A 22,479-nucleotide genomic window follows, 5' to 3' on the forward strand; every position below is an offset into this window, starting at 1 on the left:
CCTTAAAAAAAATGAGGGCACCGCTGCTCTGTCCCCGTCGCCACCTCGGCCACATGACTCAGCTGGACAGGGTTTAGAATAAGTGTAAATCTCTCCTTGCTACATCTCACCATGTTCCTAGAATGCCCTTTGGGGGGGACTTATTCTGGTGTAAATTCTGCCAGCTGAGCCCTGGCTGAGCCAAGGCAAGGGACTTATATCAGTGCAACTCTGGGTGAGCCATGGCTCAGATGAGAAAGCCCAAGATCTGCCTAATTCAGACTCGCTCATCTCAGGAGATCTTGTGTTTGGCTTGATCTGTAGGTCGCAAGTACAATTAGCAAGAATCTGCCATCTTTTAAACGTAGGATTGGTACTGGCCCCTCACATATATTGCTCAATTCACTTCTGCCCTCTATTTGATGTTTTCTACTTTGCTTATGCAACAATTTGAGGTGTTCATAGTTTGTTTTGATTTAGGCAATGGGACTTGATGCATACATACATATTTGCTTCATCGTCCTCCCCTGTTTTATCTTTTGTCCAGTTTGGAGCAACTTTTACTCAAGAGCTTTGAGCAAAATGAGGGATGCAGGGATAGTGAATTGAATAATAATGCACAAAATGTTCTCTTTGCTGGTTAGTGAACACAGCATCTCCCTTTAAATCCAGACAGAAAATTGCTAATAGGAACCATTCTGCAATCCTGAATGGAAAACAAGTATTTTGAATTGATGGCTTTCTGTGATTCTGCTGTAATAGATCACTTAGGGAACTGTTTGAAGTGGAATAAAACATTTGACTATTTTTTAAAAAAACAAACACACATAAATAAATCACAGGCCAAACACATTATACCAAATAAAAGTTGCGACATAATTTCATATTTATCATTTATTAATTTATTTCGGGAGCCCAGGGAAGAGAGGGCGAGCTCTGGCAGCGAGCCCACTTAAGTGCAGTGGGCACGCCCTAGCCGGCTGCGCCGGTTGGCCAGCCGGCTGGGCACCGCACCCAGAGCTCCCCCAATAGCGCCAGGGGATGCAAGCATCCCCTGCGCACGTGGAGGGCTCGTGATCCACTGCAACCCCCCCTCCTTTCCAGTGGCGGAAGGGGCTTTTCGGAATAGTCGCATCACAAAGTGATGTATAGTCACTAAAATATATCCTTAATGTCAGCACTAGCGGTCCACCTGCGACCAAACCTGGATCAAGGTTCTTGTGTTAATTTACAAGGCGCTGATTGCACCACCAGAACCTTTGTATCCTACCTCAATAACTGAGATCAACTATGGTTGTTTCCCAACCTGGTAAGGTTCGTCTGATACCAACATGAAATTAAGCCTTCTGTGTTATTGACTATTTTGTAGAATGCTCTTCCAGTAAACATTCAGCAGACATCGTTAGCATTTGTTTGCAAATACTTGCTGAAAACTTTTCTTTGCTGACAATCTTGTGCAGACAACTAAAATAAAATTGTACAGTTCCCTGGTGACCTGCAATGTTCGTTTTTATGTGGTTTATTGTGTTTATGTGTGTGTATACCACTTTTACATTTTTGTTATGAAATTGCAGTATATAAGCATTTTTATACATAAAGGAGAAAAGTAACAACCTGTGAAATACAGCAATGAAATCTCATTGCAATCAGACAAATTAACAGGCTAAAACTATCATTGGACACATGCCCAAAGAGCCGACCTCACGTTTTAATCCTCAAAGATTTTTCTGAAAACGTATGCCTTTATATCTCATTTAAAAGAAGTCAGCAATGAGACTTGCCTGACTTGACCCACAATTGCTCATTCTCACTCTCAAGGCTTAGCTGGCAATTAATAACAGTCTGCTCTTAATCTGTTTGCTTTTGTTATTATTGTAGAAATCTTGGTTTTACTGCATTTTTTATTAACACCAATTTGTGATTTTTAAATGAAAAGTTGCTTTAAGGTATTTTTTTTTTAAAATAAATAGAACAGTAGTTCATATTTCCACCATCACTTCCGTACATTTGCACTTTTTCTGCTTACAGTTTTCTGCAGCTGTTAGTGAACATTTTGATGAGCTCTTGCCTACAGAATCCAGACAGATTTTAAAAACAAAACAAAAGGAAAGTATTAATGCCAAGTAAAGCTATGGTGTGAAATAGTCTGTTCCACATTTGTTGCTAAAAATAGTTATGAATTGGTAAACGAAAGGCAGGATCTTTCATGATCCCTGAAATAAATCTAGGTTAGTTTTACCTGCTTCACAATTATTTTTTACCTGCTTAAAATTAATATTCCTGGACATCCTGATAAATGAATGGGAAAGAAATGCAGCATTTGGTTGTGGAACTCAAAGAGATCCCAGTTATGTCACAACTAGAGGGGAAAGCATTGTATAATGTAGTGGGCATTTATTAGCAAAACTAATGGAGAAAAATTATTGGGAGCTCATGCACACTGCAATATTCTGCTATGCCTAATGACTGGTCCAATGAAATTAGGCACAGGTCTGGGCTTTTAAGGTCCATGTCTACAGGTGAAACTCAAAAAATTAGAATATTGTGGAAAGGTTAACTTCTTTCAGTGATTCAACTTAAAAGGTGAAACTAATATATGAGATAGACTCATGACATGCAAAGCCTGAATCTGGCATTGATAGATTAGATTCTGACTACTTCCATCCTGCATGATTACCTCATCACCTCCCCCCCCCAACTTCCACAGGTAGATCTGACACCTGCCAAAAATCCTTACTGACAAAGTGCTGTGATTACCTTGATCTTATGACTTCAAAGGCACTTCAGCAACAATCCTGCCCCACTCACCTAGCTCTGTCCATAGGATATGACTAAGCTGTTAACAAATTTCTAAGGACTAATAATATATAAACAAAAAATGTCTTTAGCCCACAAACGAACCCATCAATTAAACTGTTCTGCAGTGCCATCTAGTGGGAAATGCATATAACAATTTTGCCCAGGAGGAAAAAATGGATTATATTACAGTACTGTACTAATACTTTCCCCCACTTTATTTTAGATCATAGCCCAACTTGGTTAACTTTCATGCACATAGAATTAATTTTCTAAATGATCATCTGTATTGCACATATAATACATATGCATTAATTAAATAGTGAGTTTTCCTTCTCTCCCAAATAGTAATTGCAAATCTTGTTGCAGACTATAATCTCTTACAATATATGAAAAAAATCTTGCAGATTATTGTTCCTATTGAGCAGTGAAACAAGAATCAAAGTAGGAAAAATGTTTTAAGAGATGCTTCACATGTAACATCCTAGAGGAAGGCTTCATGCAAAAGGTCCCAAGTTCAATCCCTTGAATATTCTGGTAGGCTGGAAAAGACCCTACCCAAAACATAGGAGATCTGTTGCTCTTCAGTGCAGACAGTCCTAACCTAGATGTTTATAATTCAGCTCACTATGTTCCTGTGAGCAAAGAGGAAAACAGAGTGGCTTCTTGAAGAGTCAAAGGAAGTGAAGGGGGGAAAGCAGCATAGAAACCTGATATAAAGAAGGGAAATGCATTGATTTACATATTTCAATTACAATTCCTGATTTGCTGCTAGAAAAGATCAGGGAGTAATAGAACAATTAGTTGCAAACCGCTTTGAGATTTTTTATTAAAAATATAGTAAAGGTAAAGGGACCCCTGACCATTAGGTCCAGTCGTGTCCGACTCTGGGTTTGCGGCGCTCATCTTGCGTTACTGGCTGAGGGAGCCGGCGTACAGCTCCTGGGTCATGTGGCTAGCATGACTAAGCCGCTTCTGGTGAACCAGAGCAGTGCACGGAAACACCGTTTACCTTCCCTCCAGAGCGGTACCTACCGGTATTTATCTACTTGCACTTTGACGTGCTTTCGAACTGCTAGGTGGGAAGGAGCAGGGACCGAGCAACGGGAGCTCACCCCGTCGCGGGGATTCGAACCGCTGAGCTTCTGATCAGCAAGCCCTAGGCTCTGTGGTTTAACCCACAGCACCACCCGTGTCCCTTATTAAAAATGTAAGTAGTGTACAAACTGAATGAATGAACAAATCAAAGTAAGGAGGTCAGAGAGAAAACACCAGCAATTTCTTATAAGATTTAGACAGCAATAAATAGATGTATTGGCAATAACTCCCAGTGAACTGAAAAGGATTTGGTTCTGAGTAAGCATGCTTATGATCATGCTGTTAGCAAAGCACACATCTGAGCCCAGTCTTTTAGGAATGCCCATTCCTTTCATTACTGACATTAAGCTACCATTTTGAAGAGCAATATGATCACTGAGATCATAAAGCACATTATAGATATGGGAAATTGAAGTATCTCTTGAAAGGAACATCAACCTTTTGTTTAACATCCTGTTTAAGTCCCCAGTATTTCAAGGGAGGAGGATTAAAGTGAGATGGAAGAAGAAAAGAGAAATACATACCCTTCTTTCTAAAGTGTTCATGCGCTAAAATGCTTTCAGTGTAAAGTGCCCTCTACTCCTCCTCAGAACACTCATGTCCGCTCTAGAGAAAGTAGTAACATTGTCTTTGGGAAGAAGAAAAAGAACTCTTGGGTCTAGTTATGCAACTTTCACTGAACCTGATTTTGTATTGTGTTGACTATCCTTTTGTATGTAAAGCTTGTCTGAGCACAGAGCTGTGTAGAAGTAAGGCATAGGCTCCTAATAATCCCTAGATACCAGTGCAAGCATTAAGGTGACTTGGTTTGCGTTGAAGTTTTTTCCACTTGTACCAAAAGTGCTTCTTATTTAAAGCTGCCAAAATGAATGAACAGTAGCTAAGGTTTGGGCTTGCACTATTCTATTCTGTTCAGGCAAAATTGGTATGCACTGACACAGCTGATAATATAGTAAAACAGTGCATGAAAACGAAGTCCTTTTGTAATATGCATTAGTATTTCATTTTCCCCACCTGTGATTTTTTTTTTTTAGCAGAAAATGGAAATAGATTCATCACTGGGTTAAAATACTTTGCCATGTCAGTTTTTAGTTATACGTTTCTGAGCCTTCTGGGATCACTCTGTTACACACTTCACTGCTCACTAACAGATTCTTCCCTACAAAATCACTGACAGCGCACTTTCTTTCTTTATTACATTTATATTCCACCTTTCCTTCAGGGAGCTCCATGAAGCATACATAGTTCTCCCTATGTTATCCTCACAACAACCCTATGAGGTAGGTTGGGCTGAGAACAAGTGGTCCCAGGTCACTCAATGAACTTCATAGCCAAGTGGGGATTGAAATAATGGGGTTCCATATCCTCATCCAACATTCTAAACACTACACCACACTCACTGCTGCTTTGTGCATCCATGTGTGTACACAATGTCCTGGCACCTCTGATTTAAAAAATCAGTATGTCAGCACGGTCACCCTAGCTAACTCTATGTCCCATGTCATGCTTTCTGCTGGCCCTTCCTCAATACATGCATAGAGCTGCATGCACAGCGGTTTAGATGCTATCATTTGTTCATTTATTAAATTTATATATTACCCTTCACCTGAGCATCAGGGAGCAAAGCCAAGCCCAGAAGCATTCCTATGCTATGTACCTGATCGTTCAAAAGCGCCATCAATAACAGAAAAGAATAATAATAATAATAATAATAATAATAATAATAATAATAATAAATTTTAATTTATACCCCACCCTTCCCGATTTAAAAACCTGGCTCAAGGCGGCTAACAACAAATATAAAACATTGATTAAAAATGACTTAAAAAGCAGCTTAAAAACAGCATAAGATACAACATACATGTAGCATCATCAGGGCTAACTGGTAAAGTTAGTCCTGCTAGGGCCAAAAGGAGACCAGGGAAGCGTTTAAATGTGGGGTCTCAGAAAGGGTTTCTTCATAGAAAAAGGGAAGGGGGGGAAGGAATGAAGGATCAGGCTATATTGAAGGCCAGGCGGAATAGCTCTGTCTTACAGGTCCTGCGGAAGGAGATCAAGTCCTGCAGGGCCCTAGTCTCGTGGAACAGAGCATTCCACCAGGTTGGAGCCATCACTGAAAAGGCCCTGGCCCTGGTTGAGGATAATCTGGCTTTTTGGGGGGCCTGGGACCCTTAAGCTATTATTATTCATGGACCTTAGGGTTCTCTGCGGGACATACCAGGAGAGGCGGTCCCATAAGTACGAGGGTCCTAGGCCGCATAGAGTTTTAAAGGTCAAAACCAGCACCTTAAACCTGACCCGGTACTCCACTGGGAGCCAGTGCAGCTGGTAAAGCACTGGGTGAATATGCTCCCATGGCAAGGACCCCGTGAGGAGCCTCGCTGCAGCATTCTGCACCCGCTGGAGTTTCTGGGACAGTTTCAAGGGCAGCCCCATGTAGAGCGAGTTACAGTAGTCAAGCCTGGAGAAGAAGAGAGAAGAAGAGTTTTGGATTTGATATCCCGCTTTTCACTACCCGAAGGAGTCTCAAAGCGGCTAACATTCTCCTTTCCCTTCCTCCCCCACAACAAACACTCTGTGGGGTGAGTGGGGCTGAGAGACTTCAGAGAAGTGTGACTAGCCCAAGGTCACCCAGCAGCTGCATGTGGAGGAGTGGAGACGCGAACCCGGTTCCCCAGATAACGAGTCTACCGCTCTTAACCACTACACCACGCTGGAGGTGACCGTCGCATGGATCACTGTGGCCAGGTCGGGGCGGGAAAGTAAGGGACCAACTGCTTGATACGGCGAAGATGGGAAAATGTCACCTTGACTGTTGCTGCAACATGCGCCTCCATGGAAAGGGAGGTGTCAAGGATTACACCCAAACTCTTAACAAAAGGCACTGGAACTAATTGAGCCCCCACAAGAGAAGGGAACGTGGTTTTTGGGTTATGTACGTTTCGGGTTATGTACAGCGACCTGGAACGAATTGAGTATGTAACCCAAATTGGGTACGTAACCTGAGGTGCGACAGCACTTGAAAAGATTTGAAGGTCAGGCCAATAACACAAATTTGCCCACAGTGTGGCAACCTCCTCATGAGCAAAGTAACAAAAAGAAAAACAGTTTTCTAAGAGTGAAGTGCCACGACATCTGCAAAATACTCCGATGCAAAACACCCCAAATACAGCCTCTGCCTTTGTAATACTGTGAACGATTCTGAACGGCCCCACAAACACAGTTGCCCACACTGTCTTTCTAGCTTCAAAGGCATGTAGTTATTTTTATGGTTTTTTAAACCAAGGTTTGCTCATTTACTTAAGTTTATTATAGGGGAAGAAAGATACCTCCCTCCTTGCCCTGGTACTTAACAAATGCTTGAATTTTTGCTCTTTCCTTGTGCTGTCACTGGACCTGTGACAGTTCATTTCCAGGGCTCCCTTGTGCTCCCCAAACCGGATTATTCTACCACTACTTTATGTTACCTTTTTAGCCGTTTTGCTACACCTGATTGTGCAAAGTGCTTATAACCTTTTCATTCTTTGGCCAGAGTAGTACCGAGACTCATGTGAAATATGTCCTAAGACACATGATTAATCCACAGTGTAGGAGTGAGTTGATGCCTTTACCCCAGATTCAAGTCTTAACAGACTGAGGACTTTCTGTTTAACTTTTTGCCTGCTAGAAGTTGGTGCTGGTGTCCCACATTCATAACATGCATTTAAATATTTACAGCCCACGTTTACTCAAAAATTCAAGGCAGTTTTGGAACCACCTTTGCAAATGAAACTATGAGATGAATTATTGGGACATAATCCTATTTAATGGTTTGCTAATTACTGTTCTGATGACGTTTCTTTTAAGCCATTCAAATCAGTATGCCAATATTTTGAAGTAGCTCTCCCCACTCAAAAATGTTTGCAATCTAGACTGCACCTTGCAAAAGGTTTCAGATAATTACACCTGCCTGGACTGGTGAAGCAACAAACAACTCGCTTGCCACATATTACCCAATCTTGGTTTACATAAAGCAAGACAGCTGTCTGGAGTGTACATTTGCTATAAAAATTGTTATCTAATCTACATGAATGCTCTTGACTTTATTAGGAATAAATCCAGTTGAATCATGAAATGGGGAAAAAAATGGATACAGAATAGTCTCTAATAATACAACATTCTTATGAGTGACAATTATCTAGAAGGAAGCTCTAGAGGTCTGCGGTCATGGTTCCAATTACTCTGCAGTTGTCTTTGTAGTATTACGATACTGTGCTTTTTTAAAGTGTCACATCCTTTATTGGCGCCTGGGGCATGCATGCGCCCAAGGCGGGACCAGAGGCTGGGTGCAGAGGGTTAACAAAACCTTGCACGCCAGTTGAACCCTTGCCTCTGCCACTGGTGACACAGGGCACAGAAGGTTCATAGGGCTATGCTACACCACCTGCGCAGTGGGAAGCACAGCCGGCCAATGCGGCCCTTGGCGAGGGGGCCAGGGGTGTGGCAACAAGGCCAAGCTGCAGGGCCCAAAGACCCCCAACAGCAGGCAGGATGGTGATCCCTGCCTGGGAGTACCTAGTTCACACACCCTCAAAACCATGTAGGTGGGTCTACAGCCCCCTTGGCCTTCCCCCACACCATATCCCTGCATTTAAAAAATAACAATTTTCAAATTTACAAAATCATCAAACAAACAAAACAAAACAAAAGAATCCATAAATTCCCATGGACTCCCCCCATCTCTTTTGTTAACTTTTTTCTTCTGCATCTTCCCTGATAATCCAATTCTATTAAATCTCCATTACAACCATAGTGCAACGTTTAACTACAAGTGTCATTCCAATCCTACTAATAATTGTTTACAATGATTTTTAAGGCAAATTATATATTTTCCTCATTCCTTATTAAAATTTTGGTCTTCTTGGTTCCTGATTCTTCTGGCCATTTTTGCCATTTCTGCGTAGTCCGTAAATTTAATCTGCCATTCTTCTCTGGTAGAGCCTATGTTTTCTTTCCATATCTGGGATAATAGCATCTGGTCGCGTACATAAAAAGTCTCTTCTGGTCCCTTGGAATTTCAGCACCTACAATTTCTAAAAGAAAAGTTTCCATTTTAAAAGAAAATGTTATTTAAAAAAAACACCACCACGATATATCATCTTCCTTTTTTCTTTTTTCTTTTACTACCTTACAGATCCACCACATGTGGTAAAAGGTGCCCTCTTTTCCCTTACATTTCCAGCATGTATTTAACCTTGTTTTATACATTTTAGCTAATTTGCTAGGGGTTAAATACCAACAATACATCATTTTCATATAATTTTCTTTCAAAATATAGCATGCTGTAAATTTCAAATCCCAGTTCCATAATCTCTCACATGTTGCTAGTTGTATATTACCGGTATATCCAAAGTCCCTCACCCAGTGTATCATAACTGATTTGACCTGTTGGTCTTTCATATGTCATTCTAATAGTAGTTTATACATTTTTGAAAGTAATTTAGTCTTATTTTCTAAAAGCTCTTTTTCAAATGTAGAGGTTTCATTAGAGAAACCTTTCTCTTTGTCCATCTTAAATATATCATTAAGCTGATGGTATTGTAACCAATCAGTTAATAATCCTGTTTATATCTTCAAACCTCTTTCATTTGAATTCATTATCTACTTCCATTAATAGTTCTTTATAAGATGCCCAGTCATTTCATATATATATATATATATATATATATATATATATATATAGAGAGAGAGAGAGAGAGAGAGAGAGAGAGAGAGAGAGATTGCCTCCAGTGGAGAAAGTCACTATGTTGTTTTCGGTTCTAATTTTTTTATATATATTTTGCCCATACTTCGTAAACCGCTTTCCTTACTACAGGGTAATTTAACCTTCTCGTACCACAGGTATGCCTGCCAGTCATATCTATTGTCATAGTCTTTGAGATCTAAAACATCAGATTTTTAAAAATGATATCCATTCCTTTAGCCAGCATAGACAGGATGCCTCATAATATAATTTTATGTCCGGCAGGAAAAATCCACCTCTTTTTAAAGAGTTTATCAACAATTTATATTTTATTCTTGGTTTCCCCCCTACCAGAGAAATCTAGTAATGTATTTTTGCCACTCTCTGAAGTGTCCTGTATTGCTGACCAGAGGTATTGATTGAAATAAAAATAACATTTTTGGCAGCACATTCATTTTAATTACTGATATCCTTCCCAACAAAGATATGTTCATCCTCTGGCACACTTCCAGTGTTTAATATCTCATTCATTACATCTTTTAATGGTTGTGCCAGATAGTCTTGTAATTTGTTGTAATGGTCAATAACAGATAGAAGGATAAATTATAGCTTTCAAACTGCTCTGTATCCTGTGCTGCTCCCATTTTTGTCAGTGATAATTTTGGCTGAGTGTGGGGTTTGTTCATTTGTTCTTGTCAAATCACCATCGCGAGGCAATGGGGGATGTGAATGGCTGCAGTAGTGACAACATGTGGATGCTGGAGAATAAAAAGAAAACCTTCAAAGTCTTGATCTTCTCTTTTCATGGAATGAATCCAAAGTCTTGTGACTTGGCGAACTGCTTCATCCTTTTTCATAATGAATAGTTTAGTAATTCTCAGAGAGTTGAGATAATTGTCAGTGTGACCAATGTTCAGAACTAATCATTAAGAAGTTTGGAAGGCTTGCCTCTGCTTGAGCAACATTAAAAAAAAAAAAACAGGACAACAACAATAATAATAAGGCAAAGCTTTGCTATATTTTATAGGGATTAATGCAGTAGGTGGAATGTAGGTCATTATCATCTCCAAATCTATGTAAAGGCAAAGTTCAAGTGCTGCCATTTACCATATATCTGGTTTGGATTTACACATCCAAGGCCTGTAAGATCACTTCTATCATTTTTGTTGTTGTTTAGTCATTTAGTTTTTGGAAACTTATTTGTTTTTTGTAAACCAACCCAGAGATACAATACATACTTGTTTTTAATTTTGTAGATTTTGTAAGTTGCTTGTAAGTTTTGTGAGTTGATTTTGTAACTTACTTTTTGTGCAAGTGCTTAACAATTTCAAATAATCATCACTTGTATTTTGATAATTTTATTATTTCTGTTTTTTTAAGTTAGTCAATTTATCAGTATTTTTGATAAATATTTTATACTGGAGGTTATTTTGGTTATTGTTGTTAAGTGGCCTATGATTTTGTTCAGTAAAACAAATCATGACACATACAGGTCTGGGTTGTATGGTTTGACCTGTGGGGGCTAGTGTGCCAAAACCCTACCTTGAAACAGAAGACTGGACTAGACCTCCTTATGGTCCCCCCAGGGGGTGGATCTTGGTAAAATGACACCCCGTGTGAGGCCATTTGATGTCCCCAGCCCTCACGGCACTGGTTTAAGTCAGGCTTTGGGAAGGAGCAAGGGTGAGCGATTTTAAAACTTGGATAAGGAGATAAATCAGCGGAAATATATAGGCAGGAGGACTCTAAGACCCTGTCAGAGCCCTCACATCTCCTTCCTGAAGCCAGGCAAGTGCTCACTGGGCTTTGAGAAGGCACCCTCCTTGGCTTGTGTGCTGGGTGCAACTACACCGCTCACATTGCCCTAAATCTGCCTCTGATCCCCCTTTGCTTAGTAATGGGATGTTGATGAATGGCATGGATAGTCCTCTGGGTTTAATGCCTACAACTCAGTGCCGTGTGACTGTAGTAATGCATGAGGGCTGCAGGTGGCGCTGTGGTCTAAACCCCCAAGCCTCTTGAGCTGGCTGATCATAATCTCTGTGTCCCATTGCACCAGAAGTGGTTTAGTTATGCTGGCCACATGACCTGGAAACAGAGCCGTCTCATCCATAGAGGCCGGTGGCGCGGCGCGCCAGGGCGCTGGGCACCCCAGGGGCGCCCCCGCGAGCCCGCCGGCATACCGGGCTCCCCCTCCCCAACCCGCCCCCGCCCCCACGGGCAGGCGGGCACTCGCGCGCCGGCGGGCGGGCTGTAAGCCGCCCGCCCTCGCCTCCTGGAGCCCCAGCTGGAGCGGCGCGGGGCTTTGCGCGACCTTCCAGCACTCCAGCTGGGGCTCTGGGAGGCGAGGGCGGCCGGCTTGCAGCCCGCCCGCCCGCCGGTGCGCGAGCGCCCGTCCGCCCGCCCCTCATCCTCCGCCCGCTGGCGCGCGAGCGCCTGCTCCAACACCACGCCCCTCATCCCCCGCTCGCCCACCCCCCCTCCCGAGGGGCGGCCAGCGCGGGAGGGAGGCGGGCGGAGAGGCGGCAGGCTGGGGGCGCTGAGGGATCGCTGCGCCAGGGCGGCTGATCCCTCTAAGACGGGCCTGCCTGGAAAGCTGGCTAAGGACAAACACTGGCTTCCTCGGCCTGAAAGTGGAGATGAGCACCACACCCCATAGTCAAATTTGACTGGACTTAACCATCCAAGGGTCCTTTACCTTTACCTTTACCTTTACCTTTACCTTAGTAATGCATGAAAACCACTAAAGTGATTCTCCACTGACAATGAAATATGTAACTTCATACATCTTTCTGAAATTTCCTTACTACAAGAAACCTCCTCCTCAGTTTACTCAACTGAGAATAATCTCAGATTCAGAACTTGTCAAAATTAAAATGTTCAGAATTATCCACAAGGAGTCTTATGAACATCTTTGCAGCTGCACAGTAGGGCCTCTTTTCTTCCTGTAACCTTGCCTTGCCCATCTCTATACATTAATAGTTTGTGTTTGATTGGCTATTGGCCCACAAAGCATCCTTCGGAGAAGTGGGTTTTGTTAATGCCGCACCATACACATATTTGACTATTTGGCAACACAAATTCCCCTCCATAGGTTTATGAAAGCAGATTTCCAACTGCGGAAATTTCCTATTAGACACCCCACCAACCCACACCAACCTTTGCTTATACCCTTACCCAGTGACTGTTTCTCCATGGGATTCAACAGCTCTGATTGACTATACAGTAATTAACAGCACAATCCAATGGCCCTTGCACTGATGTAAATCCCAAAACAGTGAATTTTGCAGTGAAGCAAGGGCCACTAGAGCATCCTGAGAATTGTCTATGTATTTGTTTTTCATTAAAAGTATTTAAACTATTTATGTCTTGCCTTTTCATCCAATAAACTTTCAAGGTCACTAACAATAATGAATAGAGAACAATCAATTAAAAATAATGTTACAATAGTGCTTTGAAGGACTCTTGAGTGTTCTTATAAAAAAAAAGTTTTTCACATAATCATTGTATTGTAACATCCCTGAGAGAACTGAATATCTTCCAGCCTCAACCTTGGCATAGCGTTGGCTGACCTCATCACAGAGGTCAAAGGTTTCACTGTGCCCACTTTCAAGCTCTGTAAATCTGCAAAGTTGTTCACAGCAAGCATCTAAACACATTTATAATGTGATACACCTCACCAGATCAAAAAGGCTTCACGCTGGTCTACACGAAGGGTACCAAACATACATGAGTTGGATAGAGAAAGAAAAAGAGCTGGCACATAAATCTTTCAATGCCTATGAGGTTTTTATATAATCGATTCATTGGTTTTGACACGCTTGCTAAACAAATTGAAATTTGGATCTAAGTTGTTGCACCTCATTAAGCAACCATACTCAAAATCAAAGGCGCCTTTTTTTTCCTTCAATCAATGGCTTTGGCACTCAGGGTGTCAATTTCTTAAGGGGCTATCATTTCAATCAATGGCTTCAACACTACCTTGTCATTAATAATGCTGTCTCCCACGGATTCAGCTTAAAGTTCTCCTGATCAGGTAGTAATGACCGTTTGATAAAATGACATGGCAGCTTTGCTGTATTATGTTCTGAAAGGTGCCAGTGTCTGATGCCCAAGAAGAAAACAACAGATTCTTGTAGCAATCTGGTTTAGCACTCTGCAACAGGGTGTGACAGATCACCATGACCCTGCTATAATCAAGAAGATTAGAGGTTTATGTAGCAAAGTCACACTGTTGCACAAAGGTATAATTAATAAAAATGAAATGACATCTTGAATCTCTTTATGAGCAGTAGCAGTAGATGGGAGAGGGCTTCAAAATTAAGAGCCTTGCTTTTACAGAATAATCAGTGAGTTAATGTGTGTAGGTGAGGAGAACAGATTGCGGCAGAAGGACACACCTCAGTTTACAGGCATTCCATTGAATGTCTGCACAGCATCTACTCTTTTTCCTTGGTCCCTGGTTGCATGAAGACTGTTACACTTGTGCATCCATCCTATAGTCTGAATAGGCATAGGTTCACATACATATTGATTTCCTGAGAATAGGCATAAGTGTTGAAACTGTACCTAAAGAAATATTCAATGTACAGGATCATTTCCATGCGTATTTTAACAGAGACATTTGTCTATCTTTAGAAATGTATACATTGTAGTTAAATTGGTATTGGTTCCCAAAAGATGTCCAGTGAAGACAGTATAAATTACCCCCCAAATTGCATGTGCCTAATGATGTGAAAGTCCGGGTTGGGGGGGAGTGAAATGAGGGGGATCTGTTTTTCCCAAAAACCTTTGGGAGGAAAATGTTGAACAGTAGCTGTCTTGTGCTCAATGGAAGAGATGGGCCAGATGCAATTCAATGTCATCTTTTAGAGGACATGATTGAATGATTTGGAGTAATCCTAAGCTTATTTTGAGAGGTACACTCCTAGTTCGTTATCCTTTTCTAAATATTTTGGCTATTATTGGCATGGGCACACATTCTCAACAGTCTGCTACTCACAAGTAAAGCATTGGGCTGGACACAATGCAACCAAATCTTTTCGTGGATGGTCTTCTGGATTTGTAGGTGTATAATCTGGAGTGTCTTAAAAACTTATTGTGACTGCCCCAGTTCTTTCATTGTTGTCATTGCTTGGGATTATGTAATTATGAACATTAGATTGGCCAACCAGGTGCCCGTGGGAAACTCTTGAGCAAGTCCTGACTGCAAAAGTGTACACCCCTCCTGTGGTTCCAAGCAACTGGAATTCAGAAGAATTGCTGCCTCTGACTGTGAAGGCAGAGCATAGCCATTGTGGCTAGCAGCGATGGCTAGCTTTGGTTATTTTAGAAGTTTTCTTATTGAGCTATATTTTGAACTTCCATGCAAATAGGGAATTAGTCACCAACTTCAGCATTATGCAACAATCACCATCTGCATGCGTGATGTCATAAATGAGACCTTGTACTTGAAAGCAGATTAGTTCATTCATATATTTGTTCCCTCCAAGCAAAATAGGTATTGTCCTTTTTATCATCTGTGTGTATGACAGTGCAGATAATTAAGGCATAACTAATCCCTTTACAGTGATCCTAGATTGTTTATTCATTGGAAATTTTATTAACCTGTCTTTGATTCATTTGATTTCTTCTCCATGGAGGAAGAAATCTATATGAAAGTCAAGATAAGAATGTTTAAGCCCCTGATCTTTTACTTCCTCTCCTGCTATTCCTCTATTATGCTCATTTCTCAAGACCATATTTTAGCCAATGAAATAAGAATTAATATTGATTTGCAGGCAGAGTCCTGAAGCATGTGAAGTATTTTTTTAAAAAAATGCCTCTGAGTGGCTTGTGGTGTGTGTGTGTGTGTGTGTGTGTGTGTGAATTTGTGGTGTGAGTGGGGAGGGAGGAGTTATGTTTCTGCAGTATGGGGGGGCTGGGATTTTGTGTATTTAGGGAAATTTGATGATAAGGGTCAGTGCTTTTTCCCGAGAAAAATAGGTTCTGGTACTCACCATGAAGTTGTTACAGTAAGTGCCACACTTTTTAACAATAAGAAAAAAAGAGGTGCCTGTACTCTGTACCCCCTGAAAAAGCACTGATTAGGGTGATCTTCTTGCTAATATGAGTTCAAATGAATGGGTATGAGTTTTGGGACTCAGAGACATGCCCCCCCCTTTGCCTTCTGCTCTAGTAACTTGCCCTCTGTGAAATGGAGGTTCTGTCAAAGGAAGTACCCACCAAAGTAACTGTTTTGTGAATAGGCTCCCTTCCATGGTGTCCATTCCTCAAAATTCCAAATGTGTCCACTGGCCCAAATCTATCTATGGATAGAGTTTCTGCTCAGGTTTTGTGATTCATATTTGTTCCCATCTTTCCACTGCACATTGTAGTGGACAGCCTTGGATGGAATTATGAATCTAGTTGGTGTGGAGGTTACTTTTATATGCTATTTATAGAATTATATTAATTTGTACAACTGGCTGCATAAGTAGAACCTAAATATAGAAATGGCAGTTTTCTTGTGATTTGGGTTGGCAAATCACACCTAATCAAAAGGTCACCGCGTAATTAAATCTCACTACACAAGTAAATGCTTTCAAATACTTAATGTATATTTATTGTCTGTATCAGTTTTTAGGGTTTACACACACAGTGGGAAAAGTGCACTGTGAACTTTACATCTTGGCAGGACCATTGAAAGAAAAGGAAGGGAAAACATCTATTGGAATGACTGCTAAGCTTCCTAGCACAGACCAGACTAGCGTAGCCATTTGTGTTGAAGGGACACAGGTGGCGCTGTAGTCTAAAGCACTGAACCTCTTGGGCTTGCAGATTGGAAGGTTGGGAGTATGAATTTCCACAACGGAGTGAGCTCCTGTTGTTCTGTCCCAGCTCCTGCCAACCTAGCAGTTCGAAAGCATGCCAGTGCAAGTAGATAAATCTGTACCACTGCAGCAGGAAGGTAAACATTGTTTCCGTGTGCTCTGGCTTCTGTCACGGTGTTCCGTTGTGCCAGAAGCGGTTTAGTCATGCTGACCACATAACCCGGAAAGCTGTCTGTGAACAAATGCCGGTTTCCTCAGCCCAAAAGTAAGATGAGCGCCACACACCATAGTCGCCTTTGACTGGATGTAACCATCCAGGCAGAGCCGTCTCACCCATAGGGGCTAGTGGCGCGGCGCGCCAGGGCGCCGGGCCCCCCAGGGGCGCCCCCGTGAGCCCGCTGGCATACCGGGCGCCCCCCTCCCCAACCCGCCCCCGCCCCCACGGGCGGGCTGGCAGCCGGGCGCTCGCGCGCCGGCAGCACAGCCTCTGCCGCCCATGCCACTCCCGGGCAGGCTGCGAGCTGGCCGCCCTCGCATCCCGTCCCGGGAGCACTGGAAGGGCGCGCAGAGCCCCGCAGCTCTCTGCCCCTGCCGCTCTGGAAAGCCAGGGGTGGAGGTGGGGGGGAGCAGATGAGCAGATGAGGAGCCAAGGGGTCTTTTGGGAAGGACGGATATTGTTTTTGGCCCCTCTCCAAAAGCGGCCCCAGCGCTGGGTGAGCGCACCCGACCGTGCGCCGTGCGCGCAACCTCCCCAGCAGCACCTCGGCAACCCAGCGGCCTCAATCCGCTCCTCAACCCCTCTCTCGCCCCCGCGTCGTCCGCTCCTGCAGCGGATCCTCCCACTCGGGCGCTGGGCTCCAGCCCCTTCCTGCCGGCTGTCCATTCCCGATTGCAACCCGGCCAGCTCCTCGGCTTCTCGAGACGGGAGAAAGAGGAGGAGGGCACCTTGGCTCGCGCGCCCCGAAGACGGCGCACCAACTTTGGCCACACGTGCACCCTTAAGAAAACAAACCCCCTCCCCAGCCTGCATTAATGCACAAAGCCAGGCTCTCCCCCCCCCACCAGCAAATGACGCAGGGAGCCGTGTAGGAAAAGCTTTCCAAGTTACGATACTTCTCTCTCTCTCTCTCTCTCTCTCTCTCTCTCTCTCAGACTGAGGTGAGTGAGATGCTCCTAATCTGAGAGCCTCTGAAAAGAGGTGGTGTTTTCTAACTTTGCCTATTGTTGCTGATACTCTGTTTCTGGTTAATTGTTCCTTCTGCACGTTTCCCTAAGGAACCAAAAGACAAACTGGGAGTTTCTCTGCTTGCTTTAAACCGTTTTGAGTATTGCGTTTCAATTGTTGTGATAATAATAGTAGCTTATATTAATGCATTCTCCTCTGTGTTCTAGTTACAGGTAGGTAGCCATGTTGGTCTGCTGTAGTAAAAAAAAAAATCAAAAAAAAAATCCTTCCAGTAGCACCTTAGAGACCAACTAAGTTTGTTCTTGGTATGAGCTATTGTGTGCATGCACATAAAATAACACACACTACTTCAGATACACTGAAATTGGTCCTGTAAGACCAATTGCTGTCCTTAAGTTGTCAACAGGTTTACCACACCTATCAGCCAATCACCCATTCCCACCACCCTTCTGAGTAATACCCCTCCCCACCCTCTCACTATACCTAAGGGTCTGGTGATTTCTATTTCAGTGTATCTGAAGAAGTGTGCATGCACACAAAATCGGCCTCGATCCGCTCCTCAATTGGTCATCCAAGGTTTGTCTTAAAGGGCTAGTGGCCTCCTACATGACAAAATGACTGCTCTCTGCTCCTCACTTGCCCCTGCTCATGCAGAGAATATTTCCCATTCTGGTTCAAAGGGGTTCCTGTGCTTTAAGCAGCTTGGCCTCAATAGCAGAAATGCTTCCTGCAATCCACAGAAGGGGAGGGTGATGTTATGCTTTGATCCTGCTTGCAGATTTCCCTTAGGCATCTGGTTGGGTTAGGGGGCGCAAATTACTTGCCTTGCCCCGGGTGCTGACAACCCACGCTACGCCACTTGCCGCCGCTCCTTTGAGCGCTTCTCCAGCCTGCCGCTGCGCAGGACTGGAGTAGGGCGCGGGGCGACGGGAAGGAACACGAGGGGTCCCGAGCGGGCGCTGTTTGCCAAAGGATGGGGGGGCGTGGGGGCGCCGGAGAGATCCCTGCACCACGGCGCAGGATAGGCTTAAGACGGCCCTGCATCCAGGGGTCCTTTACCTTTACCTTTTTACCTAGTCATTTTTGTAATAAGGCTAAAAGACATGGGCGTCCTCCTGTTTCTTTAAGACTCCTTTGCAAAAACACTCGTATGTGAAGCTTCTGCATTTCTTGACTGTATTCTCTATTTCTGTCTCTCCCTCCCTGTCCTACCCCATTTTTCTAGGACTTACTGCTGCAGCATCCCTTGTGTCTTTGGCATGGGCTTTGGCTTCATATCAAAAAGCACTTCGTGATTCCCGTGATGACAAGAAACCAATCAGTTATATGGCTGTGATAATCCAGTTCTGCTGGCATTTCTTCACAATTGCAGCCCGGGTGATTACTTTTGCTCTCTTTGCCTCTGTTTTCCAACTGTATTTTGGGATCTTCATAGTCCTCCACTGGTGCATCATGACCTTCTGGATTGTCCATTGCGAGACGGAGTTCTGCATCACTAAGTGGGAAGAGATTGTCTTCGATATGGTCGTTGGGATAATTTATATCTTTAGTTGGTTCAACGTCAAGGAGGGAAGGACACGCTGTAGGCTTTTCATTTACTATTTTGTGATCCTTTTGGAAAACACTGCCTTGAGTGCTCTTTGGTACCTATACAAGGCTCCTATGATTTCTGATGCATTTGCCATACCGGCACTATGTGTGGTGTTCAGCAGCTTTTTAACCGGCATTGTTTTTATGCTGATGTACTATGCCTTCTTTCATCCCAATGGACCAAGGTTTGGGCAGTCACCAAGCTGTGCTTGTGAGGACTCTGTAGCTGCCTTTACTCTTCCACCAGAAGTAGCATCAAGTACTTTAAGGTCTATTTCTAATAACAGGAGTGTCACAAGTGACCGGGATCAGAAATTTGCAGAGAGAGATGGGTGTGTGCCTGTTTTTCAGGTGAGACCTACTGCACCTTCTACTCCTTCATCCCGGCCACCAAGGATTGAAGAATCTGTCATTAAAATTGATCTCTTCAGGAACAGGTATCCAGCATGGGAGAGACATGTATTGGACAGGAGCCTGAGAAAGGCAATTTTAGCTTTTGAATGTTCGCCTGCTCCTCCACGGCTACAATATAAAGATGATGCCCTTATACAGGAGCGGTTGGAATATGAAACAACATTATAAATACAATTTTTAAAGAGAGCTCAATGCAGCGGCTATGATACATCCAAAATAAAAGGGTGGCAATAGGGCCGTGGCAATAACTTAACTGCATTCGACAACAGAGCAGCAAGATGTAATAGTATCTGCCACCATCATGATTATCATTTGATCCGCTGTCCCACAGTCTGTCGGTAATACACCTATAAAGCAGCAGCAGCCAAGAGCCTCAAAGAATCTGACTGAGAAATAGACCTAGTCCAGTTACTTCCTATTTCTTTCAAAGTGCACTGCACAGTATTTAAAAGTAAAACAGGAAGGTTTGAATGAGTTGCATCAACATACCAGTTAATGCATTTTTAATTTTATTTTAGAGAAACTTCAACTATTGGTGTTTGCATAGTCATTTACAAAATGAAGAAACAGTTGGGGGGATGTCAAAGTAACTTATTTTGTAAAAGGCAATGTTACTGTTAAGTGAACTCTAGTTTCTATAAAAGAAATTATTTTAAAAAATATTATTCTCTAGTCTTGAATAGGTAAATCATAAAACATTTGCAAAAGAATTACAATTTGAAAAAGACATTAAGGGTTTTTTTCTGAGTCTAGAACTAAATTAAATTCTAACTGAGCAAAATACATGTGTTGTAAACAAAGGAGCTCTTCATTTTTATATATTTATTTGCTTTCTTTTATTCTGTTTAACAGAAATATACATACAGTTTCAGGGGTTTGGCATTTTTAAAACAAAAATTCTATGCAGATGGCTCCCCAGCTTTCAGCTAGTCTTTAGCAATGTAAATTAAATGATAATCATGATTAAATTTTCAATTACAAAAAAAGAGTGAGAAAGGGAAATGACATGAAAACAAGAAGGTATATTTCCTGTATCTGAACTTTTGGCGATCATGTTCAGGACAATATTAAGAGACGAACAGACTTTTAACTTACTTTTTTTCAGGAACTGGGATGCATAGCTCTGTGTGTGAATGTGTGTAGAAGATGGGATAAGAAACCACAATGCCATACCCTTCTAGTGCCAAACATTGCTGTAACTGCAAAATTGATATTGTTGTTTTGAGGGACAGAAAATGGGTGGCACAAGTACTTAAGCAAGAAGCTGGGAAGAGCAATCATACTTTCCACATTTGCAGACATCACTATTTGGTCCTTCTTAAGGTGAAAATTGGCTACTTGTCTGTAAGTATCTAAAGTAAACATACATTAAACCAGGCTGTGTGCAACATGTTCTTGAATTGGCCCAAACCTGTTTCTCTGTGTTTGGATGTTATGAGAATGAGCTTTAAAAAATCTCAGGCTCGTGGGCTCCCCTTGTTCCTCTCCTACTCCCGCACAACTGCAAATAGATCAGAAAATTCCACTTCCATCTTAGACTGACCATAGCTTACCATGTCATCTGAATGCTAAACTATTGTCAGTGATTATGATCAGTTGAAACCTATGGTGTGAAGTTGGCTGCTTTCAACTAACCATAGTTAAGATTAAGATGCTGTTGAACTCAGATAAGTTTCTGAACATTTTTTCATTGCTATATTGAAGAAGCATGGACAAGGGAAAGTTTTTAAAAATAAAAAAACTTGAGCATTCTCGTATTAGCATTACATCCAAACTATCTATTGAAAGTGCTTTTGTTTACAGGCATTCAGGTATGAAATACCTCCCTTGGCCAAGCTAATTGTATCTTTCTTTATGTTAAAGGTATCCCTTGATGGTGCTTTCAGTTGCATTACAGATGCAAGTCAAAATTTGATAGTATTTTTTAAAGAAACAAAACCAGGTGCAAATTGGAATAAGTCATGTATTATGCCAATATTTTTCTACAGCAAAATACAGTACACAAGGTTGTTACTTTTTATAGACTTTGAATCTTTTCTCACATAACTCATTCTTTTTAATAGCTTCAAGTTTTAAAAATAGTCCACAAATTATATCAGCTGGCCCTTTGTACATTGATGTGACCATGTACTCTTGATGCCATATTAATTTGTTTTGCAACATATAAAAGCCTCTATGGGTACTTTTAGAATATTCTGGAAATACTGAAGCCTTCAAATGAGTGCTTCAGGTACGGTGCAATGTGTACATTGGATATAATGATAAAAACTTATTTTCCCATGAATCCTTAAGAGAAGTATAAAGAAGCTTCAGAAATAAATTACAAAGTTATGGTATGATGAACAGACTGGGAACATGAAGGTGTGCTGTTTGAATAGTATGAGATCTCACAGAAAACACGGTAAGATCACAGTTTTCATGCTTTTAATTCATTACATCTAGGTATAAGCAAGTCATTATCTCACTATGCATCTGCAATAGGTCAGAACAAATGGCTACCACAACACAGAAATAATCACCCATGGCTTTATCATGTGCAGATCCACACTACACAGAACATAAGAGATTGTAGTCTGGTATGTTAATCTTCAGCATCATGGAAATTAAAGATAGGCCTAGTTCCCACAGATGTGTTAAACCTGTGTTTCAGCTGTACTACACAGAGTTTCTCAAATTTGGGTCACCAGCTGTTTTTGGACTACAATTCCTATCATCCCTAGCTAGCAGGACCAGTAATCAAGTGATTATGGGAGTTGTAGTCCAACAACAGCTGGAGACCCAAGTTCGAGAAACACTAATTAATATGCAGATGGAGGATCACATGACTTAGTGCTCGTTCACACAAAAAGGCCCATATATAAAAATAGATGCCAGAAAAGCAT

At 42.2% G+C, this 22,479-nt stretch overlaps 1 protein-coding gene across 2 annotated transcripts in view; it reads left to right on the forward strand.

The window, feature by feature from the left end:
* XKR4 (XK related 4) overlaps positions 1 to 20,248 on the forward strand; it is a 119,903-nt gene extending 99,655 nt beyond the window's left edge. Inside the window, exon 3 of one of the 2 annotated variants that reach the window (XM_033155217.1) lies at positions 18,819 to 20,248. In XM_033155217.1, the coding sequence (XP_033011108.1) occupies positions 18,819 to 19,765 (947 nt within the window). In that variant the 3' untranslated portion in view covers positions 19,766 to 20,248. The remainder of the gene's footprint in view (positions 1 to 18,818) is intronic. The other variant, XM_033155218.1, reaches the window with a different exon arrangement.
* Positions 20,249 to 22,479: the final 2,231 nt, after the last annotated feature.

This window comes from Lacerta agilis, chromosome 7, assembly GCF_009819535.1.
Source record: "Lacerta agilis isolate rLacAgi1 chromosome 7, rLacAgi1.pri, whole genome shotgun sequence".
Lineage (NCBI taxonomy): Eukaryota > Metazoa > Chordata > Lepidosauria > Squamata > Lacertidae > Lacerta > Lacerta agilis.